We start from the raw sequence: 25,993 nt of genomic DNA on the forward strand, positions 1-25,993 counted from the left end.
GAATATAAAAATGTTCGTGTCATCAGCTCAAATTCTGCAGATTGCATTTAAGGATGTCTGCTGAAATCCTAACTTTATTAAAAAAAAAAAAAAAAAAAAAAGATTATGCACTGTATGTGTAACATTAATGTGCAAGTAACACAGTAAGAATGATAGATTTTATTATGAGCTGCTTGATGATCAGTATAAAATCATTTTCAAAGTATATACACATATAGGCAAGAGTAGAAAAGTCATGTATACACCAGGCAGTCAGTACATGTTGGCACCAGTTTGTAGAGAGAAAAACTCTGAATATTTTGCAGTTTTCTGTGATTAGAGGTGATTCTTGTGAAAAACGTCTACTTTAGGCTGAAAAATGGTCCATGGTCAGTTTTGAAGGGATTCAATAATAGTGTCTCTTGTTTTTTGATGTGTCTGTAGTTTAACAAAAAAACAAACAAAAAAAAAAAACATCTCAAATGTGCCTCTTATGAGAAATGTGTTCAGGCATATCGTGTCACTGAGTGCTGCTGAACACAGCTTAGGTTTTCCGAAAACATCTTAACATCAGGTTTATTTCTGTGTAAAAGCAGAACAAACCTGATCTTGACCTGTTTCTGGAACCCGAGCTCAGGTACGTCAGGCCACAGCGTTGATCTGCATCGTGGGCAGTGTTGTCTATCCCTGCATTCAAAATCCAGCCACATGCAGTGTGTACACAACCTGTCATTCTTTGTAAAGAGAAACGCTTCTCATCCTTTCTCGAGTGCATTTATAAATTCTAGCTGGTGCAAAAAAAAAAAAAAAGTCCTCGCTTGGTCGAATCAAACCCAAACAAGAGGCCACAGGACCCGTTATTTGATTGTAATTGTATCACTATCATTTGTGAGTTCTTGTGCAGTTTCAAACTTGTGATTGGCTATCTGAGACTGACTCTGAGCAGGAAGGTTCGGATCTCCATCGGCCTCAAGGTCACCTCCCACACGGAGGGGTCTTCGAACGTCTTGAGCAGGGGCTTCTTACCTGAAAAGCAAGGACAGAGTGTAAATATCGTCATAAAACAGGACATTATTTCTGCAAATGTCCAACACTGTGTTTGCTTTTTGAGAAAACCAGCAGCGCTAAGGTCAAGGGTCAAAACATAGTCCCCACCTCCCACTAAACTTCACAACAGCTATAGTTAAGTAAGAACAGGTGAACTGTACCTCCTTACAAAACAAGTGTTGTTAAGCCATTGAAACACCCTGTGGCTCACTAATAAAGCTAAGAACCATAACAATGCATTTATGACTCATTATATTACACTGCCTGCTTAATTAGTCCCCGCAGGGAAAGAGTCTTTACAGTTAAGTTGACTGTAATGGAGCAGTGATTACCACCCTCCAAGAGTGAAAAGGCATCGGCGGGTTTCTGTATTCACCCTCCTCTCCACCATCTACGGTTCAAACTGAACACGACCCTCACGCCCCTGCCAAGCGGTCCATCAGTGACTGGCAGGAAGCCGGTGAACTGCCAGAACTGCGCTGATAGATGAGACAGATATACAAACATTTGGCTGCCTGGTGCACGTGTTGTGTGACTGTTCACCGATTTACAAAGTACGGATGCTAATTTGGTCTCTTTCCCTCCTGCACAGCCAAGTCAGAAGTGCTGAGCATATTCACGCTTCCCAGAGGAAAAACCTGTTCCATTTTGTCAATGAACTTTCCTCCAGCGCCACCTACAGGCCAAATTGGTAAAACAAATAAATGTAAAATTTTAAATTTAAATCAGGAACGACCTGATCTGATTTGGTAGTTCAGTTTTCAGTATTTGGTGTGATGGACACATTTCGGTCTGTACCCAAAAAATAACTGACGTTTGATACCCAGCTCTACACCTTCGTCTGTACTTCAGCAGGAAGCTTTGAATCTGGGATTACTTGTACTCATGTGTTCTTCCAGACGAAATCTAAATTCAGCCTTCTTAATCAAGCTAATGGCAGGTGTGGGTGTCCTGTACCTGTCTGTGGCGTCCAGTCAAAACGTATCATCTCGTCTTTCCACTGATTGGCTGACAGGTTCAGTTCAGACACGCCAAGCACCTGCAGAGTGGAAAACAGCTTCTGCACGGAGAGAAGAGACAGGTTAATAGAAACTTTAAAAAATAGTAATTATTTATATTTCATAATATAAACTTTTTGTTTTATCTCACTCAATGTTCACACAACACGAAGAAGCAAAAACTAATCTTATATTTTTTTTTTAATTAGCTTAAAACATTTTATTTAACTTTCTTAACTTCATTAATAATGTAAATATCTGAGCACTGGTCTTTACGATGGCTGTAATGGTAAAGGTGTGAGATGGGTTTTTCAGAGTCTGACCTGCAGGTTGACTGTGACTGGTTTTGAGTTCACTTTGCTCTCCCAGCTCTGGAACTGATGCTCCAGTCTCAGCAGCACCGAGTCTTTGTCCCACTGAGTCAGCGTCAGGAGGTGGACGGCAGACGGCAGCGCAGCCTGAAGACCTGAGAACTACAGACAGACAGGCAGACATGATGGACAGACAACTGACTTCACTCTGTTCATACAGGCCAGATGGTCCATTGACAAATAATCGGCTGCATGAAAACATTTCAAACTTGCTTTGATGCAACCTGTTCATTTCTGATTGACCAAAATGGGGAGCCTTCCGTGAACCGCGGGCTATGTTTCGGTCATATTTCCAATATTTTGACAGCTAATTTTCGCTGTGATGACTAGAGAGATTGTAATTTGTCTCTAATTACAGGCTCTGAAAACATGACATGCACAACTAAGAGCTTAAAACAACACAGCTCAGGCCTGTTCTCCTGAGAGTTTGTGAAATGAGAACAATGTCTGAAAATGCAAATATGTGCGCAACAGAACAGGGATGGGTTTTAACCAGAAGAAAAGGGGCTCGTACAACTAGACACAACGACCCAAACTGGCTATAATCCAGGTCATAGCAATGATTAATGACCCAAACCTCTGCTTAACCCTGAACCAACGTAACCTTAATTAGAGTTTAAATTCAACTGTTTAAAGCCTCTTTGTGTTTTTCTATGTGAGGCAGCCTGGACTTCAAGCTTGTCAGGGCTGCAACTGACTAATGTTTTCATTCATAATTCATTTGTTTTTGATTAACTGATTAATAATTTTGTCTATAAAATGTCAGAAAGTAGTGACAAATACTCGTTATAATTTCCCAGAACCTGAGGTTACATATTCAGTTTAACACATCTGAGAAGATAAAATCAGGAAATATTTGGTATCTTTGCTTAAAAATATTTAAAAATGACCAAATTTTGTTTGTTTTCATTTTTCACATATTTTTGCCTGCATTTCATTATTTGAATATAAATCTAAACTTGATCTACAACATGGCACTTGACATGGATCCCTGATGATCTGTACTGCGGCTGTGCTGACCATGCTTCCTGCTCCTCACTCACCTCCAGCCGAGTGTTTGGGCTCAGATCTCCATTAGTGAACGTCAGCAGCGGCTGCAGTACCACCTCCTGTGCCAGAGGGCGGTGTGTGTCGGCGGCGACGGGCGGGCGGTCGAGGGAGAGCAGCAGGCGGCCGCGGACAACCAGCCCCTCTGGGAAGATGCTGGAGGTTTCATTGAGAGGCTCGGCAACGCCGCGCACATCATCGTACAACAGCCGGCGGTGGAGCTGAGGGGGAGGAGGGTGGAGTTCAGCATGTGTAGTCAATTTGTGTTAAAGTTAGTGAAGTGTGCGTCAGTCTTGTTAGGTTTAGTCCAGGACAAGCACCTGAAAACAGCGGATTAGCCTGCAGTGTGAAGGAGGACTTAATTACGTGTGTGGTTGTGTGTCTGTGTGTGTTTTCACGCAGTTTACTTGTCGACAGTCATGTGCTGTGAGTCTGAGTTTGTGTCTGTGTGCCTCACCATGATCTCCAGAGAGCCGTTGTGGATGCTCCCTCCTCCTTGAGAGCGATCAGTCACCACAGTGAGTTGGTCCACATCATCCTGAAAACCATGTTTACAATGAGGAGTGAGATTTTTTTTTTTAAAAAGCAAAAGCTAAATAACAAACTACAACAGAAACTGTAGACACACAAACAGATGAACACACAAAAGCTTTCATTAGAAATGAATATCCAGAGAGACGAGCGAAAACCTTCTACAACATTATATCAAATCTATAGAACTCAGTTAAAAAGCTTTAAACTGGACTGTTTCTAAATTTTAAATTATTGCACACCAACACTTCTCTCTCTCACATAGACACACACACACACACACACACCTTGATGTATGCGCGGGAGTTGATGGGGTAGTAGTTTCCAGCGATGGGCTCTGACTGCTTTAGGTGCCACGTGGGACGGAAGTCTTTCCTGTGGGGACAATAATAGACACTCAGCTCTCTGAGTTTCCTCATAAGACTGTGAGTTCATGAAAACACAGTTCACTTTGATTCAAAAGTGCTCTGATCATCCTGATGGACACTGAGACCATCTTACTGACTTTCACTGATCACTTCAGTGCTGATGTCAAAACTGTCTCACGTGAATTAAGAAAACTAAAATCTACATTCTGTCACTTGATGGGCAGATTTTTTTCAGCAGGTTTACTCAGTTTAAAACATGGCACCTTTGGCTGGGACTTTGTGTTTTGAGAGACATTTTCATAAATTCTTAAATCTCAGTCAGGGAAACAGAACAAATCCATCCTCCTCTCTGACTCTGATCAGACTGCTGAACTTTGCCAGTGTAGATGTTTAACAGCTGTTAGGATACGGTTCTAGCCTGCAGGCAGCCAGCTTACTTTCGCTCCAGCATCTCTCTGCCGTTGGAGTCAGTGTAGAAAATTTCTGAGGTTTTGATACTAGTGTCTAGACGGGTGATCACCTCCTTCCCCAGGTCGTCACTGATTGGGAAAGGACAGACAGAGGGAGAGATTTATGAGCATGAAGGAAACCAAAAAAAACAAAACAATCAAAATGAATAGAATAATGCAACTATAATAATGCAAGAAATGCAACTTCTGCAGTTTCTATCGGCACACGCTCACTCTATGGGCAGAGGTCCGACTGTCCACTCCAGCTCCAGAGCTCTGCTGTCAGCGTGGAGACGGACCACCTGAGACACCCAGGGAGAAAACCACTGCCTCACCTCCTGCACCACTGAGGTCTACAAGATAAATGAATAAAAATTAGTATATTCACACAAACAAATTGGACCACAACACAGGGTCTAAAAAGCAATTTTAACATTTTAAAACGTCTGTCAGGTTTAGAATTATTTCAGGGGTAACATCTCCCCAACACACTGGTGCCAGTTATTGGAACTGAAATTACAGTAGCCTGGTCGACTGCCGCAAACAGATGTGGCACAGAATTTGTTATTCATAAGTAAACAGAATGAACAGATGTCGAAATAAAGCCGTATGAAGAACTCAATTTACTGTCTTTTTTTTTTTTATTTTAAATTAATCTCACATTTATGAATGTAAATAAGGAATCTGAGCACAACGATGAAACTGGATGCGAGCGTAGCCGGGATGCCGCTCACTCTGTACCTGCACGGTCTCGGTCTTGGCCGTCCGGCTGATGATGAAAGGTGTGGACGAGTTGGGCCTGAAAATGTAGGCTCCTGAGGGCTGAATACTCTCGGTGTTGTTACCGTCGCTAGCGTTGTACCTGTTGTACACAAATCCACACATTAACGACAAAAAGAGATGAAGCAAATGCCGAGTCAGCTGCTGTTTTTTGAGAAACACCAACCAATAGAAATTCTGTGTCAGTTTGATGCTCTGTTTGGTCTCTACGTTGCTGAGGCTGCTTAAGAGGCCGGTATCTGGGTCAAAGGTCACTCGGAGGAACTGGATCACATAGAAAAAACACAAATAAATAATTTTCCTGAGAGAACACAAATGTAATTTGTCATTAATATAAAGCTTAGAAAGTTCATACAGGTACAATTAAAAAGAAACAAGCTACACTGTATTCCCTTCAAACCCTGAAATTCTTCAGCTGGATTTCTAAATGTGAATCAGCTGTGAGAAAAGTGAGATCACATTTCTTTTAAACTTGTTTCTGTTGATCATTGAATGATGGTAGGTGAAGCTTTTTCTGGACTTAAGAACGTGGACAACTTGTTTTGGAATAAAATCTTTAAAATCCTTCAGAGTTTCAATGCAATTAAAAGAAAAATGATGTAGCTTCGGATGTCAGCAGCGGGTCATAACACTGTGTGACCTTAAATGACCAGTTTTTCAACTCTTACCCCCAATTTCTTTTTTTGATTTTGTTTTCCTGAATGTGAAGCCTTATGTGCTTATCTCAAACATGCAATATGAAAGAAGTGTGTGTGATAATGCTGTGTCAAGACCTTGTTCTGGATCACTGTGGGAGTGCGGTGATGTGCGGAGGCGGGTGGAGGTCCGTCCTGAACCAGGGACACAGAGTAGGTGCTGTAGCCCAGAGGAGGAGCCTGAACCTGGAACACCAGCTCGTTGACAGCGAAGCCCCGATTTCTCCTCACCTCCCGAGTGGCTCTGGACACTGGAACCACCTGGAACACAGAGAATCTGTTATCTGGTCTTTTTTTCCATTGTATATTATTACTGCAGATTTAAGTGCCAGAAAATGCTTTAAAACAAATGACACACACAACATGAATCCAGGATTGTGGCTAAAAGGAGTGAATTTCCCAAAAGCAATACACATTTTAATCAACATATTTTAAGTAGTAGCAAGTTGCCGTAAAAGCTGGATAATCCACTCCGACTCATTATCAAATAGAAAACTCATCTGACATAAGTGCAAAGCCTTGTGTCACACACTCACCTGACAGTCGACAGATTTGCCTTTAGCATCAGACACTGTGTAAGCCGTTCCATTCACAGGCAGCCTGACCGGCCAAGTGACGGGTCGAGCCAGAGGGTTGTACACGTTGACTGAGAACTGAGAGAGGGACAGACACAGGGGCTTCAGCGTCCAGTAACAATAATGAGATTATGTCCATCTGCAGACGATCTAATGCAGCTTTAGCAAGCACTATTTTTTATTTAAGGTGTGCATTTATTTACAAACATGTAGGAAAAGATAATATATTTTTAATATGTATTTTGATTTCTGCTTGTGTTTGCATGCCAATCGTAGGTGTATATATATGTGTTTGCCTTTGTTAATGTCACATTGCGAGGATCCAAAACTGGTGATCAAAGACAAGATGAATTGTTAGAACTGCACGAGTTTAAGGTCAAATTCTATTTAGGCGTACGTCTCTGGAAGTGAGGTGAGGAGATGGGGAGTTCAGATTCACCACAGGGGCAGTGTGTCTGTGCGATTCACCTTTTTGCTGGACTCGGTGAGAGGACACACACTGATGTTGAGGTTATCACAGTAGATCCGCTCAGCAGACGAACTGCTCAGAGCAGCCAGACTGTTACTGACCAAAACCTGAAGGAGAAATCTTAAGTAAGTCTTAACTTACAATCCACGATCGTATCTGAACTGGGAGAAGCAAAAACAATGGAAAGAAAAAGGAGAAACTTCCAGCTGATCTAAATGTTACTGCTCAAAAATACTTTCTAAAACATGACAGAAATAAAAATAGGTTGATCGACAGTAGCTTTGTTCAACTGTTTCTAAAGCTCAAAACATCAGTACATACACGGGCTTATGTTCAGATAGATAATGCTGTGTGAAGCTCGACATACCTGACAATGTTGCCAGCCGTTAGCCAGCCGCCTGGCGTAGTCGTTGGCTACGTGTTGCTTCTCTGTGCCCGACACCGCGTCGTGGTGCTGAGCCACCGCCATGGCTTTCTCTGCCGGTGAAAGCACAAACAAGAAGCTGTAAGTTAGACCATTAAGACACTGCGAACTGAGTCTGACTGTTTGTCTGACGTGACCAGATTCTTTTCTCACTCAGATATATATGTGTGACCACAAGGGGGAGACACAACGACTTCTCACCCTACTGGTCTGAATCTGGTAGTAATGTTAAAGTGATAAAAACCAAACTCACTCATGGTCTGGCTGTCGCCTTTCCCAAAAGGTCTCTCCCTGGAGACCGGGCCCGCAAGCACCTCCAGCTGGTTACACGTCTGAAACGTGAAGAAAAACATTAAAAAAAAGAAACTAAGCTGCACAGTTCTAAAATTCAGTTTTAGTGTTCACAATCTCAGAGTGTGAATCTAAAAGACTCCGGTGATCCGCAGACTAGTTCCATGAACAAGTCAAAGATTTCCACTTGTAAAGACGCCTTTTTATGCATGTGTTGAATGTTAATGGATCTGAGCTTTAAATACAAATGAATCTGTTTGGACTCAGTGAGTGAACCTAAAATTACCTGCAGGTTGCTGTTGCTGATCCTCTCGTAACGTTTCAGCGCCGGTCGGCTGGTAAAGTAGCCGGTCCAGAAATCATGAGCGTTGTCTGCATAAGGGAAAAAGTCGTCCGTTTTCAAAGGCCTGGGTTGAAAAGACGATAAAGTTGCAGCAGAAATGCGTGAGGTATAATTCTGGGTACAATTCTGACATTGCTGCTCCAACAAGCCAATTTCCCTGCTCATACTACCAGGTGAGGTTTGCCCGGTGCAGCTCCTGGAGGTAACAGGAGGGGGTAGAATAGAGCACGTTGACTTTGCTGCCATTCGACTGCTGGGCATTGACATAGTGGATCAGCTTGTCCAGGTTCTTGTACCACAGGTTGGCGTTCTCATACTGGAAGTCCGAGCCCATGGTCATGATAATGTGATTCGTTTTATACACCAGAGCCTGAGAGAGGAGGAAGCAGTGGTTACAGAGAGGTAAACACAGAAAACTCTGTCTTTTGGTTTACGTTTGTTAAGTAATTTAACTTAAAGTAATTCAGAAACATTTCATTGGAAATATTTAAGCTTTTGTACACAGGATTGTGTAAAGCAAACTTTCATTTAGTCATCTTATCAGTAACACATTCCACATGGAGTGCATGTTTTTGTGTGTGTGTGTGTGTGTGTGTCGTACCTGACTGTTGGCAATGGTGAGGAAGCGCCTCACCACATCATCAACGTTATAGTCTTCCAGGTCCGGGTCGTCTCTGATTGGTGGGTCATCACAGCTCTGGTCCCAGCAGAAGCCCTCAGGGGGGTTGTAACCGTTGGGAAGGATTCCTGTTAGTTTGTGAGGGGCGGCAAGTAAAGGATGAATTCACCCAAATTACAAACAAACTACACTCTGTCACTCATCCCATGTTGTGACCAAGAAGACAGGCAGCACTGAGGTTTTTTTTTTTACCAGTGAAGAGGTCAGCCATGGGGGGTGTGAGGCTGTCAGACGCTCTCCACAGAAGCTCCTGCTCCTTCTTCATCATCCTTTGACTCCGGTCCTGGTAGTCCAGACGACCGAAGAAGAAGCCGTCATATCCCATCTGGAAGAAAACAAACAAACAGGTAACGGCAGAGTAAAGATTAACTGGAAAACATGTTTGAAAGATGAAGCTTAGCTGGTCAGCTCAGCACAAAGACTGGAAATGGGTAAAAGACAAGCCATTCTCAGCACGTAATATATTTAATGTGTTTAACTTTTGCTATTTTTTTTTCATATGGGCTGCATCAGACACACATAACATAAAAACTTGTATGTAAAATAATAAAATAATAATGATTGAAGAAGAGAGCACAGAAAAGGATGTGATATATAATAAACTTCCAAACCAGTAATCGGACATCTGGTGTCTTAGATTTGGATATTATTAGATGTTAACTTGGCTTTTTCCTGTGTTTTATTTGTTCCCAAATAAACAGAAAACATCTTAAATGCACTGAACAACAATTAAAGATTTTCATCATTTTGGCCTCAGTAGAGAGCAGGACCTGCTGGGCTCTGGTCTCAGTCTATAGCTAAGCTACCTGTGCAAACATGGAGGCGTGTTCACGGGCGTGGCCAAACGGGTCAATGTGCCAGGCAACTCGAGGACGACCACAAGGCCCAAAAGTCTCATTGAGGAACCTCAGGCCCATGGTCATCTGGTCAATGACAGCGCTGTAGTGAGTAGTAGCCTCGTCACTCATGCACCAGCCACCATTCACAAACTCCAGGCGACCTGGAAGAGGGAGGCGGGAGGGGAGGCGGGGAGAGGTGTGTTGTCGGGTTACGGACCGAAACCGCCGTGGTGTAAACGTAAAAGTCCAGTGCTGGTTCACGTACCTTCATTTACCAGCTGTTTGACTGTCTGCTGTGTACTGGAGCTCTGCTGTTTCCACCAGCGGTAGAAGAAGGCCGTCTCCACATAGATAAACCTCCGGTCTGGATTCTTCAACAGCTGATCCACCACAGAGTCCAGGATGTACTGCACACCCGCATGCTGGATGTCGTTACGGTCTATACGCACGCACACGCATACACAAACACAAACACACACACACAGGATTTGAAGACAAAAGTCTTAACTGATAAAACACATTCTTTCTTACAGAATGTAAACTCTCTTTCTCTGTCCAGAATTCCAGCTGCAGAAAAGTCAGATAGTCTAGACAGTTTCATCAGTCACTGATGCAAACAGATAAATACGTTTAGGTTTAGTCTCAAAATATACTGAAAATCATAACTTCAAGAATCTGTTTAAAAAAATTAGCAATTGCTGTGAAAACAATGAATCAAAACTGCAAAATCACACACGCAAAACTATTGCAAAACAGGTTTAATATTTTTAAATGTAAACAAATACAATTAAATATGATATAAATTGCTTTTATTATTGGCTACGAGTAAAAAACACCAGAGTACAGATGCTTTCATGGCTTCAAAATTTGAAGACACAGAAATTCTTTTACACAATTTTCAATTTTATTTACACCATAAAACTCAGAACCTCATGTGTACACTGCTGTATTACATAAAACAACATATGTACATGTACAGTCATGCACAGTTCACAAACGTGTGGCCTTACTCAAACTAACCAACTGTCTAGAGTGTATTTAATCTGCAGAACACACAACTTTCTCACTATAAAAAGACATGTGATGCTGAAATATGCAAGCTCATCAGCCAATCACAGCAAAACTATAAAACTGTTATTACACTGTTGACTACTGAAGACCACTGGAAAGCATATGACTGGACATGACAGGGCCATAATATAGACAATATTCAACATGGTGGCTGTCCAGTTCAGGAGATTAAATTCAAATGAAAGTATAGGAGGATTCAACCAGTCAGACCTTGAACAGTTAACATTTCCTGTGTAGGGGTGAATGAGATATGTAAGAGCTGATGTGCATGCGTTTATAACTTCTGACTGTGGATGGGATCCCATGTAGGACTTCTTCCTCTTTATTTGGTGACTACAACACATACTGTAGTTCTTTGTTTACTTATTTATTAAGTGTTAGACACTTGACTTCCTTTTCCTGCACAGAAGAGCGTTTTCCGGCCCAAGCATCTTATAGTCAGAGCTGTAAGTAAAGTGTCGATCTCACTTCACAGGATCATAAATATCTGTCACCTGCGGCACTAACAGCAGGGTGTTGATCAACAATTGATCGATAACATTTATAGAACAGAATCAGAACATTGCTAGTGATGTGAGTACACAAATATGAGGTTATCTGTGTGTGACAAAAAGAGAGAAAGGAGGGAAGCAGGAGAATACTGTGTGTGTGTCTGTTGTGTGTGTGTGAGAGAGGGAGACTGACCTCCGTAGTAGTACTGGTCCACGGTCTTGAGCCAGCCAACATCGTCATGTGTGTGAGGGACCAGGTGGACATTCAGCATGTTGGGTTTGGTGGCATGACACGACTGCACAAACACAGACACACAAATACAGCGCACTCCGTGAACACAACACACGGCAACTACGCTGCTCTGTTGCTGAGTAAGGCACAAAGTCAGCAGAGGAAAACGTTAAGTAACATAAGAGTTTTATTAAAGGAGGTTAATTTAGGAGGGGTTTTAACAGTTCCGCATACAAACGCGAACAAACACGGATGAGTGAAAATGAAAGTGGCTCCAGCTGGAAACCAAAAGCGATCAACTTTAACAAGCTAGTCACGTTAAACGAGTAAAATCCGCCCACAAAAAGACAGAAACGTAAACGCCACTAACCTCGTATCCGCAGGTGTCGGAGCATTTGGTTTCCTGTCCGAGAGGAAAACTTAAAACCCCAGTGAGGACGGACAGGAAAGTAACAGCCAGATGCAGCGAGCCGGCCGCCATGTTGAACCGAAATGAACCGCAAATCATATGACATCTGTTTATGTCGACCGGGAGGAGGGGGGCGGGGGGAGGTCACCTGACAACAGCAGCTCCGCTGGGGACGGCGAGTGCAGTTTGGTTCCCTCGGCTGAGACTGTCAGGCAGCAGGGAAAAAAAAACAAAAAACAAAAAACAAAAAACAAACAGAAACCCACAACTACGAGCAGAAGGAGGTTGCAGCCTAACAGCGCCTGTGTTTGTAGTCTGTCCAAAATTTAATCTTTTACAATTTTAATTGTCTACGTGATTTATAGAAAATGGATTTAAAACAGTTCACAATCCTCTCAAGAATTAGAAAAAAGATTCGGAACAGTTTTTCACGTCATGATAATTTACTTTCAATTACCTTTCTGTCAACTGATCTGATAATTAATCTAATTATTTCTGCACTGGATGTTAATGAACTCTAAGATTTATTCTGATAATTAGACATGGATCCTCTTTGTCTGGGATTCAGTTTGCTAGTTTACTAGATTTCCCTAGACCTTGGTGCGGAAGAGGAATAATATTGGGCAGAGTGAACAGGCTGCTTCTCTTGAAACCATAGCATCAACAAAACCTTTTTCTATCTTCTGAAGCAACACAGAGACAGTGAGACATAGACTCCACATACAGGACGCACCGGCAGTTGAAACAGGATTCTGTTGGTGCTGCACCATTCAGAGATTGTAAGATTGTAAAAAAGCATATATAAGGATGATGTGGAACGGGGTTGAATTACTGCGCAGTTAAAATGAATAGAAAAAGTAAAGATTTTAGAAAGTTTTGGCTTAACTACAGTATTAAAAAACTTTTTTGAATAATGTGGCCAAATAAAGTAAATAAATGGGGGAGGTGGAAGTCCTCATGTCTCCTCTGCATCTTTTTTTTTTTTAGTGCAAGTTACTGTACAAGGAAAAATCAACAATGAGCCACTGGATGTACATTTCCATTACTTCAGCTTAATGCATAGCAACGGCAGTGTTCACACTGCCTGTGGTATAAACTCCTCTTGTATAAATCATTGTTGATGTGCCTTAATGTTTCCAGTTCACAATAAAAACAAAAAAAAAAAAAACAAAACATAAGCTCAGACTGCCAGTTCAGACCTGGATCAGTTTATCACAAGCTACGGTACGATGGTCATCTGGGAAAGAGCAACAAATACACCATATTTCACAGTCACATTAAAGAACAATAGCTGAAGCACAGTGTGTAAACAGGAAGTGAAAATGCTACAAGGAGATAAAATTTTACAGCTCAGTTCATGTTACAGTCAAACAGCTTGTGGAATAATGCACTTTGTGGACAAATAAAAGAAAAAAACAAAACATGTTCCTTACTTTGGACTGACCTGACAGATAAACTGGCACATTCAGAAATAGAATTTTCTAGACCTGCTTGTTCTCCCGAGTTCATGTGCTGCACTGCTGCAACACGGTATAAATAAGTTTTCTGTTAGTGTTATTTTAATGGAGCTTGCATATTTCTGAACATGCCTTTGATAAATACATATAAAGTTGATAGATCATAAATATGTAACCTTTCTGTGTCTCTGAATTTATAATTGCTGACATACCGGCCTCACACAGTGCTCGGTCAAATGATCGCACCCCTCTGGATTAGCACCATTCAAAAAGAAAGCTTCAATGAAAAATGATGCCACAATCCAAGAAAAGCTGTAGGTAGAGTATTCGTCCATCCAGACAGAGGACGAGGTCACTCACTTTGAGCGTTGTGAGTGCATCCTTGTCCGTGTTAGTGCTACAGTCAAACTGTTTCCAGGTGGAAGCAGGGGTCAGTGGAAACACCAGCGACTTAAAGCGTTCACATTCTTCTTCTGATATGTTTCCTCACATTAACGTTCTCTCTCTTTCACATTCAGCCACATTATTTTCAAACCTGATCCTGATTGAATGGATATGAGGTAATAACAAGACTGGACTTGAGTAGATATGATTGCATATGAGATATAACACGACTGGATTTGGAAGCATGCAAAGTACAATGTCTCTGATATTTCCCCCCCAACTCCAACATAATTCACCAGTGTTGCAATGACAGTAAGTATATTTTAAATCATCCAGGTCACAAAGGTATTGCCAGCTGGTAGTGGCTTCAGTGGTGTGCCTGAACCAGCGTTAGCATAGCAGAGACAGCAATGAAAATGATGCTGTGTACATGTGCCATTTCAAACATCACTCTAGAATATGTAATAATATATTGTTAATAAATATGGGTTATATACTGACATAGATATGATTAAAACAAAAAAAAAAATCACATTATCATAAATATGAATGTAGCCTGAAAGGAATATTTTGATATTTTAGGATAAGTTATTTGCTTTCCTTTCTTAGATTACTTAGATCTACACCACTCTCATGATGGCACAGTAAATATGAAGCCACCATAGTAACACTAACTGCTGTTGAAGCTAAAGTGTAAAAACAAGAAGTTGTAGTTTTGTTATCTTTGGACAGAGTCAGGCTAGCTTATTCCCTTTGCTTCCAGTCTTTGTGCTAAGCTAAGCTAACCGACTGCTGGCAGTAGCTTATTCACTGTACAGGCATGACAGTGGCATCAATCTTCACATCTAACTCTCGCCAGGAAAGTGAATAAGCATATTTTCCAAATATCAGACTATTTCTATGGTTCATGGTATTCTACTTTAAACACAGACCTGCAATGTGTTGTACACAAAAACGCACCCACATAAAAGACAAAGACCTCATATGGCCTCAAAGAACATGACCGACGTTACCCAAAGCAAAAGATCCACTACAATATGGCATTAAATTTGTCTAAATCTGAAGCTGAGGTCACTTTTGCCGGTAATGAGGTTTCCCATGTCACATGGCAGTGAGACTGATACAGAAAAATCTCTCGCTGTGGGTATTCAAGTAGTCACAGGTATTAAATATTCAGCCTGTCATTTTTAGGGAATTAAATAAAAAAAAAATTCACCCTCTGATACGAAACATTTCCCCTAAATGTACCTACACCACCAAAAACTTTTATTTTAAATGTTCATACCCATTCGCAGAGTGAAGAGCCCTTTCCTGCAGCAGTTAAATGAGGGGTCCAGGATGTGGAGGGAGGGAAGGTTAGGCTGGGTTTCCGTTGCCTCCCTCATGGGGGCAGATGAGCAGGGTGGAGTCCAGGTCCAGGCGGAAGGCCGGGTACAGTGGCTGAGAGAACAGGCAACGAAACGTGTGCAGGAGGACCACTGTGTCCGACACACTGTAGAAGGACAACGCTCCTTTCTGGCGTTCCAGGAACACGCCAATCCTGGGGCATGGCGGCGCCGCCACCGTGGTCTTGCGGTTGTCGTGCCAGGCGGCGTATCCAGCGTGCGTGCACCTCAGCCTCCAGGAATTCTCGTTGCGCCCAAGCAGGCAAGGCTTTCCACCACCTTTGCGTCCAATACCTCGATAGGTGACACCGATGTCGATCCATCCCCCGCCCCTCCACTCCACCTCCCAGTAGCTGGCACCACCAAACTGGCCCTCCCTGCACAGGACCTGGGCCACTGAATCAAAGCGCTGCGGGTGAGGGGGGTAGGCCTGGGGCTCCTCGCCACAGTGGGCACCCTGGGGCCCCTCCAGGAGAATCAGAGTAGGGTGGGCTGTATCAGGGTCCAAGGACAGACGACACGAAACTGAGAAGAAAGAAAGAGAAGAGATTAAGACAGATACGTTTTACTGTCCCAGGAGGGAATTTTACATAAATAAAATGTATTTGACTTGTCAGTTATCATTTAGCAAGCAAACATTTCAAATTTTCACTGGCTTCAGAATCTCAAACCTGTTGCCTGACTACTTTTATAGCTGGAAATTGGACATGTAGACAGTTACAAGAGTATTTCCTCACGCGTATCTGTCAGTTCGATTCTTTGGTTCATACAGAAACATCTCAACAACAGGTACTGAAATCTGTATCAGGAGAAAAGTGGACTCAGCGCACTCTTCACGCTTACTGTGACCCAGAATTGGCTGAATTCAGTGATACTGCAGACGTTTCTGTGCCTGGGCTCAGACATTTGTTCCCCTACTCTGCGACTCTCTCAGTTTTCCGAGTTATTTCCAAGTTACAGAGCTGAGTGGGACACAGACAGATTAAGAACAGCACGTTAAGCCGTCCACTGTTTTGGTTGACGTTTTGGCACAGAAGGGATAAATGACACATACAGGATTAATCCTTCATTGAACTAATTAATAATGAATGCTTAACAAGGTGCCGCTTCGCTGTCATCCTGTCAGCTGGCTTGTTTCTGTCGGGACAAGGCACTGGTGTTACTGACGGACCTGGATGTCATAAATACAGTATGATTTCCATCCATCATTGATGAGGATCCGCACTGGGCTCTCAGATTTCCCAGCAGGACTCTTATTATGTAGAAGCAGAGAGAGGAGAAAGAGAAAAGGATGGAAAAGGAGGAGGAAAGAGGGTCAAAGACCAAGGGGTTGATGAGTGGGAGCAAGATGGGGATTGACATGCAGGACATACTGAATGGGTGTGAGAGAGAGAGAGAGAGGAGAAGCAATGCAAAGAGGAAGGGAAAGAAAAAGGAAAAAGAGGTATAGAATGGTAGAAGAAGAGGAAAGGCAGACTTATGAGATGGAAAGTTGAAGTACTTACACCTGAGGAAAGCTGCCCTCATTCTCTGATCAGCCGGCTGCAGAGATAAAGAGGACAGAGGGAATGACACCGGCACTGCTGGAAAGAGACAAATGACAAACAAAACAAAGAGAGGTGTTACTGAAAACCTTGGTCCGTATTAGAGAAAAAACACTGCTTAACTAATTAACTGAAATTAACTGAATACCAGAAGCAAAAAGAGATCAGGGACGAGCTAGAACTAAAAAAAAGAGGGAAATTAAGAATTTAAAAATGGAACATTCACAAAGCACCACAAAACTTTTCAAGGTAACAAAAGAAAACCCATTAGAGTTTTTTGTGTTTTTGGTTGGAGGTCTTAAGCCAGCGACTGGCAGACCAGGAGCCATGGGGAGCCAACAGCCTGAAGGCTTTTATTCAAACTGATTTCAGACAGTATGTTACATGAACAGAAGAAACCAAGTAACTGGAGGAAATTACAAAGGAAATGTGTTTACATGCACTGTAGTAGTACATTAGCGTACTGTTGGCCCTCCATGGCCATAGCTGACCATCCCTGTCCTAAGCCGTTAGGCAGCAGTGGTAGTGACAGTAACAGACAGACACAGAGAGGGAATTTCATTGATTTTGTACCCAGTTAGTTAACAAGCAAATCCTGTTTAGCATTCGTAAAAGTGTTTTTGATTTTTGGAAGACTAGGAGCATAGACTGTATAAGACGGGCTAGGAGTGTACAGCCATGTTAGTGGCTCTGTAAGGCTGTACTTAGGTCCACTATAGCTTTGAGGAAATGCTAATGTCAGCATGTTATCAATGCTGTTTAGCAGGTGTTTACTGGGTTCGTTACTTAATGTTAATGCTGGCTGATTTGCTAAATTAACCCTTTGAGCAAACAAAGCCAAGGTTAGTTGTTTGTGTAAGTTAAAGGGTCAGTTCACCAAATATGAACCAAAAAAACCTCACGTTTCTGCACTTACCCCTAGTGGCATGTTGCCCTGCTGTTGGTTGCATTTGCTGAGGTTTGGCGTTCTCCACACTCAGATTTCTGCCACCTCCCCAATACAATGGATATAATTGGTATTGGAAATATTCTTTTAAAAAGTTCAACAATACCAGTAACAACAGAACAAAGGGGCAGAGTAATGTCCCAGTTTGTCCCACTTAGCTGTGGACTGTTTTCAATGAAAACTACTGGATTTTCTATCGTAACTGGGATGTAAATGTTACTGTTAATGTTTTCAAATAAACATTTTTTAATACTCTGAGCACAAAAACAATATTTGCCAAAAAAACTACAGCTAAAAACAAGACAGTTACGTAGCAACAAGACAAAGAGTCTACAGTCATGCTAGTATAAGGATGTACATAGTCACAGAGGTGTTTTAAGCTAAATGCTAATGTCTTGCATTACTGTATATGTCTTATGCTAATATACTGATAGCACCAAAAGAGTGTTGGATAAATAACCTGACGATAGCACCAGAGGAAAAGTTAGGGCATCACTCAGATGCACCCTCTGGGGGCCATGAATGTCTACGAAAATTTCAGAGTTGTAAAGATGTTTCAGTCTGGAAATATCTCTACAACCCTTACAAACTAAAGTAGTGGACTGACCAACACTGCCATCTCTTGGGCCACACTGCTAGCACTGCTAATAAAATAAGTCTATCTTAATAAAATGCGGCCAAAGTGAGTATTATCATTTATAAACACTGCATCTCAATTGTTGCTGCTGAGCGTCATTGAAAAGCCTCCATAAAACAAATTAGTTTAAACTAGAGTGAGCTGCACTGAATTTGATTGCCTCCAATTAAACTAAGCTGAACTGATTAGGACGCAGCAGCAGCAGCAGCTGGAGATGAGCCAGAGAGTGTTGTATCAGACCTGTCCTCTTCAGCATCAATAATTAACATGTCCACTGTCCCTCACAGTGTTAAATGTCATGTCAAAACCTGCGGCCTGGTGAAAATGGGTCACCTCAGACCTGACACTATCACAGTGAGGGTGTGTGTGTGTCTGTGTGCGTGTGTCTGTGTGCGTATCATGTTTCTCATGCTTACCTTTTACACACTCTCCACCTGACACATAATTCTCATTAACTGGAAGAGAAATCATAGAGTTAAACTAAATTCACACACATAGTATTTGTGTGAGAGTGGGCATTTGGCATTTTGGATACAATGGCATATGCTCAAACTTTAAATTTTCCCTCGGAGCAAATGTCTGCATGTGTGAGCATTTGGTGTATTTATTAGTATACGGTATATCGTATCATATACATCTCCCAGCCCGTAGGCCATCTGGTGCACCTGCTCGGCTGATCTTGTCCACCTCCTCCCTGCATGTTTCCTCCATTCGGCTGCGGAAGTGGCACAGCGCTCTCCTGGCGCCGCTGAAGGCCTCTGTGGGCAGGCTGAGGGCTCTGGAGTGCTGACCGGTGGCGAGAGGGATGCACAGCAGCGGAGCCGCCTGAGCCGATACAGAGAAAGAGTGGAAAACACAGCCTGACTTAGTCTCTACAGCCCGCCCTCCCTCCTTAATTCCTTGTACAATTGAATTTGAAAATAGTCCCCAGGCAGGTGCTCTCTTTTTCCACGAGTAACTGCTGACTCATTCTCTCCTCTCATCCATTCTTCCCCTTCTATCCTTCATCTGCAGACTAATCTCTCTTGGTTTTTCTTAGAAGGCTCTCAGGTGAGTTCTTATTGCTTCCAGGATGCATTAGATGTAATGGATGACTATGAAATGCAATAATTAGCAATGTGTTTCTCATCTTTTGAGATAAACGTCTCAAGTGTCCTGTTTGGTAGTACCGGCTTCATGTAGCTTTATTAGTTTAGACATGCGCCGGTTAATTTATCCATTTCCTATAATCAATCATCATCTGTCTTTTAGACCTGTTATTCTCAACACGGTTATCCCAGTACCATGTGCTTTCTACACCAGTCCTCCAGGACTTCTGTGACAAAAACTGGTATTTCCTGTCATGCTAGTGTGATCACTGTGAGAGATTTGGCTGATAGAATTTTTAAAACCATTAAGCTTTAAGGAGGTATTTTTAATTAGTTAAATTTACCTTATGTCCTCCCTCTGTGTCTCCTCTCTCCCTCGGGTCTGTACTCACTCTTATTACCCCCCATATTTTTCCGTCTTTTTTCTACTCACCTGTAAGAAATGCATGTTGTCTTCGGTTTGCAGCAGCTGACTGATCTCTTCGTCTCTCTTCCTCAGCTCCTCCAAATCTTTCTCCAGCATCTCTATGTCGCGTTCGGCCCTCCCCACCACCGCTCGCTCCTTCGCCTCCAGCCTCGCTCGAACCTGTGGCGCACAAGTCGATGATGTGATCCAAAGTGATATTTGGACATTTTAACAAAGACATAAGAATGATAATTTTATTAGCACTGTAAGAATTTAACAACTAAACTTCCCATCAACATCCTCAGCTGTTGAATGTTTTTACTTGTGCTGCTTTTACTGCTACTATTACTATTACTACTGACATGCCGTCTATAAGCAGGACTTCAGTTAGTGGAGCTATTTGAACTTCTAATGCTTTTAAGGCTACCTCCACTGCTCTTCTGAGCACCACTGCTGCTACTTTTGGTACGCTTTCTATGGGAATTGCTGCATCCTTCCCCAGCTGTTACACCTGCATTACATTAATGCTCATATTTCGAGCTGCTGGTCCTCACCTCTGTCTTGGTTTTCTCCAGGCGGAGCGCCATGTCTGCAAACAGAGCTTCACTGTCCTCGAGAACAGCCGACGCTGACACCTGAAACACAGGCACACACACACACACACACACAAAAACAGATTAGTAGTCAGAGTAGGACAGTAAGTAAATACTTGAAGACACCGTGAAACAGAGATGTCACACATCTAGAAAACTGTCACTTTCTACGAAACGGTGAATCTTTAATGGCGACCTCATCCTGTGTGCGTTAGTGCACATGAAAGAAACAGCTCCAACAAATACAGCACATTTTTCTAACCCTTCAATCAAATACAACAGCCTTGGTCTTTTCAGCTGATATCTCACTGTGTTACGCTTTAAAATGAATCCTTAACGTGACTCCTAATACTCAACTCCAATATCTTGTTTCTACAGAAATCACTGTTTATTCGATAAAGTGAGTAAAACTGTGATTTCATGGGACTTAAATTTGCCTGTTTGAGTTTCTTCCAGCCATACATGCTATTTGTTATTACATATCAGTATGTAAAACCAAAAACATTATTTATTATTATCATTATTATTATTTTGTCTGTTAAAAAACAGACAGAAAGGTTTTCCACAGTCATTTAGCTGTGGTCAGAGATAAACCATGAGAAATGGATCAAAGGCCACTTTCAGTCTGATGTTTCAGTGAGCTAATGCAGTGGTTTTCTAAGAAGCCTGAGCAGGCACAGACTGGAAGGACGGAGATGATGCTCAGAGGAGGGAGAAGAAAAGGCTTTCATGGAAGACTGAGGGAGTGGCAGAGACAATGGAACTTAATTTAGCTTTCCAGTGGAAACTGATATAATGGCTCCAGTGAGGCAGAGTGTTTGTGTGTGTGTGAGAGGGATAGAGATAGAGAGAGGCGAGTGTGCCAGCCTGATGTTACAGGGGAGGTTGTGTGCACTGTGCATGGACAGTTGTGTAGATGCCAAGACAAGTCTATTTACGTAGCCCTTTATCTCATGTGCTTTACACAGCACATACCGCACTACACTACTGTATATTACCTTCCTCAATGTTGAGGTCATAACTTGACAATAACTATTTATAGCAGGAATCATTACACTGTCTTGACAATATTAACAAAATGTGTCTTTCAGAAGTGACGACTTGTTGGGGAATGGTGGATAATGCCAAACTGCTCAAAACAAAATCAGTCAGACAGTAAACATGTGAAGTTAATGTTAATTCCTTTCAGAAACGTTTAATCTTGCTTTTACTGAGACTAACTGTATCTGTTTAAATGTTTTATATAAAATTTGCTGATTTCTTTGAGCTGTATTTTATGATTGAAAGGTGGCATACAAATAAAGTTTGTTATGATTATTAATCAAGTTTAATTAGCTGTGGAGACCAACAGCATCATTACTGCAATTATAACACAATACATGACAAGTTATTCCACACACTGACGGGCATGTTTACTGTTTCGCACTTTCATTAAAAGGAGCTGAGGTGCTGAACAGCGACAGCTAATATATTCCATGCACATTCCAGGTGCAGCAGGTGATTTCTCAGTAGGATCAATTAAACCACTGATGTCACAGACCTGAGAAGTGGTGTGTTAACACCTGGGATTCAGCATTTTCTGTAAATAATTAGTCAGTACCTGGAAGCTTTAGGCCCGTGATGACGTACTGTACGGCATCTGTAAAAACCTGGTTAGCAAAGAAGAAGAGTGGTCACCATGTCTGTGTATGTCTGTGTGTGTGTGTCTCACCTTGAAGGACTCTAGGCTTTGTTGAAATTCCTCTATCTCTCTCTCTCCAATCCGAATTTTCCCCTGAAACATTCTCTGAGACTCCTGGAGCTGGAGCTGACGGACAGACAGACGGACGGATAGACAGACAGACGGACGGACAGAGACAGACAGAGACAGACAGAGTTACTGTTTATATTGTACATAAACTATTATTAAATAAAATACTGTCTTAAGTGTGGTCAAAAAAATAAATAAAAGTGTTGCAAGTCACACAACAAACACATAAACTGATGCTGTGATACAAACATCATTTCGAACTGCTTACTGAAATCTGCTGTAAGTGACCAATTAAGATTTATTCACCAACACTCTGCCGTCTTCTGGCACTGGCCTGTCAGGGTGCAATTACACCTCCTCCAGTAAACAATGATGGCAAAGTTTAGTCTATTTCTTTTCTTGTCGTTTGAACCCTTTAGAAACGCACTGCCCAGTTGCTACGTGTGAACAACAGAGCATGTAACCGACAGTCAGTTTAACTCAGCTCATTAAGCGGAGAGAATAGTGTGGGAATTAAAACAAACCTGAGCCAAAGCTGCACAATGGACTTTTGCTTTGTCTTTGTCTGGTTCAAACGGTTCATATGAAAGAAAGAGTGTGAGTCACTTTGCCATCATGTTTGTTAAATAAATCATATCAGCAACCTACTGTAAACTAAATTAAATTAGACTAAATGAATTTATTGCCCATGTGGGTTTCTTTAATGGATTCAGTTTGGGTTTACACTCATGGATCAACATGCTAAGTAATTCACAACAGTAAGGACAGGTAGAGATGGAGTTTGTTGTTACACACTTCTGGTCTACTTTTGGTTTTACTTTGGCATCTGTTGATCCTCCTCTAAGAGCTTTAAGATTTTAGTGTTTGATTTAGGGTTCCTAAAGAGTAAAGAGTCTGAGGCTTTGCTCTGAATAAAATGCGTCCGCCCATACAGGAGCAGATTCTGGAGTCTTACTCCACTGGAGAGACTTTGGTCTGGGAGTCCTTCTACGAAACCTCGGTCTCTTTACCTGTCTCCTGGCTCTCTGTGCGTCCACGTTGTGCACCTCCTCCTGGTCCGCCTCGCACAGCAGGCAGTCCCCGCTCCACTCCACCGCGGCCTCCGCTTCGGTACCGCTCCCGGCGGGCTCCAGACCCAGGCGGTGCTGAGCGCATAGCCGCTCCGGCAGACACTCCACCGCGGCTACCAGCTTGTGGCGCCGCAGCGTCCCGACCTCTCGGTGCGGCAGGACGTGGAGCTCGCAGAAGGACGCCAGGCAGACCAGGCACGACTTGACCGCCCTCAGCTTGCCCTCCGCCGGGCAGAAGTCGCACGGCACTTCCCCGACTCCCACCAGGTAAGGTTCCGGCGCCGAGACTATCTCGCTCAGCTTGAGTTTGTCGACGACTTCGGCGAGAACCGTGTTCCTCCGCAACACCGGCCGGGGACTGAACGTCTCCCGGCACTGGGGGCAGCTGAACTGGCCCGACTCCGCCTGGTCCCAGTAGTTGTTAACGCACGCCATGCAGTAAGTGTGTCCGCACGGGATGGACACCGGGTCCTTCAGGATGTCCAGGCAGATGGGACACCTGAACTGGCTCTCCGTCACCGAGATATTCGCCTGTGCCATCTCTGCGGCGGCGTCTCCTCAGACCTCGGGCGGATTCTGGTCCGCCTGTTGCCTTCGGTCCCACTGATGAAGCTTTTCCTGACTCCCGGTGTGTTGTTGTGGAGGGGAGGGGTCAGGATACAGGAATAGCCCTTCCGCAATGTCACCCACCCCATCATTTTCGATGCCGGTAATCTGCCCTCAGTTCTGTCTTACAGGCACGGGAAAGCTGTAAAGGATCAGTTCGCTCAAATTACAAATAAGTAAATAACAGAATAAAATTAAAATGTTTATCATATGAATTTGATTTCTAGTCGTTGCCACCTGTGGCCGTTGATTACTCCATTGTCTTCTGAAATACACTGTTTTGGCATACGTATATTACGTGGTGCTTGTGGACATGATGATCTATGAGTATTGGTCAAACAATATTGAGCTAACAGGAAACAATGAGTGGATTTTAATAACTTTTTTTGTTTTTCTGTCAAGTTACATTAGAAAAATAAGTGTAAAGGGAATACTAATGTAACCTACTGTAGAATGAATACAACATATTGCAAAACATCCATGAAGCAAAGCTATTGCTAACAAATTAAAGCATATGCTGATAAAATATAATTTTTATTCTGCTTATTCCAGATACAAGTGTTTAAATAATAGTTTTAAAATCTTCTGTAATCTTCTGTATCCATTTTAATTTATTTCATTTTTATTTCTTTGTTTATTTTGCAGAGTATAACAGTGAAATACAGTGACTACATGGCATGGCAAGTGAAAAGAAAAAATGATTGGGGGTAGTTTTCCTCACTGTCACTCAGTGGAAGCCATTCACACTGCATCACTGCAAACCACTGCAACCTGTGAGGACACCTCTGGATGGGGAAGCTTTAAATAAAATATAATATGATAGATTACATGTATAATATATGCAGTCCAGCCAACACTGGATTTTGCTCACTATAGTCCATGCAGCTTGTGAATGTGGTTGAACTGACATCTAGTGGCAGCGCGTTGCAGTTCCTCCAACATTTTAGTAAAACAACAGGAACATTATCACTACTTCAGCTTATTGACTGGACTTGACCTGCTAAACGTGACTCATTAAATGGAAGTGTACCATCATTTCAGTGCATATATGCAGACTGGTGATACAATTCTTAACTTTATTAACAGTTTCATCGTAGCATCTATCTGTGGCCACTGAGAACACTCAGCATGGATGAATCACTGAGCAGTCCTACAGTTTTTATATGCAGCAGGGACAAGAGACAATAAACTGTTCATGCTACATGTTTTCAAAACTGCTGACATATACACTACGCTGTGTATTAAATTAATGATTCTGTGCATATGTTCCACTTTTATGTAATATTCTTGTTAATCCATGTTATAGACGTATCTGGAGATAACATTTTTGCCACTCAAATGCTAAGTGAACAGTCACCACCTCCACACGGCTGAGATAGTGTGAAAATACACAGTTTGTACAGTTTGAGAGTTTATAATGCCCTCTGCTGGCTGTTTCCCATAACACAAATCAGTTCTCCACAGTGTCCTATGAATGAGTCTGAGCCACATGTCCGTCATATCCAAATCACAGCCACCCATGTTAATACATTCATGTCTTTCTTATACATTATTATTATTCTGAACCACAATTGCATGATAAAGGCTTTAACGTAATCTGTAACCGTGGTGGTTTTACTGTCATATGTGCACATTTTTATGATTCACAGCTGGATTCGTTCACACATCTGGGCGGAAGATCTTAAACAGAAATGCAATGGCCACTAATTCAGTGACAGCAGGTTTCACCCCATGGAAATCATCACATTTTGATGCTTGTCCAGGTGAGGTGAGATACAGCGGTGAAGACTTTACATACAGATTTTTACTTCACAGGATTACAGAGATATTACAATTAAATGTTTTTTGGCCAAGTAACAGAGCCTTATTTTCAGAACTGCTCTTGCTTGTGTCACTAACTGGAGAATTTTGCGAAATTTGATCATTTCAAATGTTGTGTGACTTGTATGTTGTCGTCTGTGTGATGTGTTCTGTCATCCAGTGCTGGCTGTGAGAATTGAATTTCAGCAGCAGCTCAGCAGGATTGAGGAGTAAGAGTG

The 25,993-nt window shown here is 42.3% G+C and overlaps 2 protein-coding genes across 5 annotated transcripts; both read right to left on the reverse strand.

Moving 5' to 3' along the window:
* Positions 1-139: 139 nt before the first annotated feature.
* On the reverse strand, positions 140-12,171 carry man2b1 (mannosidase, alpha, class 2B, member 1). The gene is made up of 23 exons (XM_041036938.1): positions 12,050-12,171; positions 11,641-11,743; positions 10,151-10,324; positions 9,853-10,046; positions 9,239-9,371; positions 8,969-9,114; positions 8,538-8,737; positions 8,311-8,431; positions 7,987-8,065; positions 7,677-7,786; positions 7,309-7,416; positions 6,802-6,918; positions 6,344-6,526; positions 5,737-5,834; positions 5,532-5,652; positions 5,025-5,143; positions 4,779-4,880; positions 4,261-4,348; positions 3,900-3,980; positions 3,439-3,663; positions 2,348-2,497; positions 1,984-2,086; positions 140-1,005 (listed from the first exon to the last, which is right to left on the reverse strand). Exons 1-23 carry the CDS (start codon positions 12,158-12,160, stop codon positions 902-904), a joined length of 2,970 nt encoding a protein of 989 aa, XP_040892872.1. The 5' UTR covers positions 12,161-12,171; the 3' UTR covers positions 140-901.
* A 1,109-nt stretch (positions 12,172-13,280) lies between these two features.
* Positions 13,281-24,027, reverse strand: LOC121181137 (E3 ubiquitin/ISG15 ligase TRIM25-like). 4 transcript variants are annotated; one of them, XM_041036952.1, is made up of 9 exons: positions 23,289-24,027; positions 22,240-22,335; positions 20,490-20,570; positions 19,963-20,115; positions 19,107-19,266; positions 18,858-18,896; positions 17,775-17,849; positions 16,820-16,894; positions 13,281-15,839 (listed from the first exon to the last, which is right to left on the reverse strand). In XM_041036952.1, exons 1-9 carry the CDS (start codon positions 23,886-23,888, stop codon positions 15,286-15,288), a joined length of 1,833 nt encoding a protein of 610 aa, XP_040892886.1. In that variant the 5' UTR covers positions 23,889-24,027; the 3' UTR covers positions 13,281-15,285. The 4 variants fall into 4 exon arrangements, with proteins under 4 accessions (XP_040892886.1, XP_040892885.1, XP_040892888.1 ...); XM_041036951.1 differs by having other exon boundaries at positions 16,820-16,897; XM_041036954.1 differs by lacking the exon at positions 17,775-17,849.
* Between the last annotated feature and the right edge of the window lie 1,966 nt (positions 24,028-25,993).

This window comes from Toxotes jaculatrix, chromosome 4 (assembly GCF_017976425.1).
Source record: "Toxotes jaculatrix isolate fToxJac2 chromosome 4, fToxJac2.pri, whole genome shotgun sequence".
Classification (NCBI taxonomy): domain Eukaryota; kingdom Metazoa; phylum Chordata; class Actinopteri; family Toxotidae; genus Toxotes; species Toxotes jaculatrix.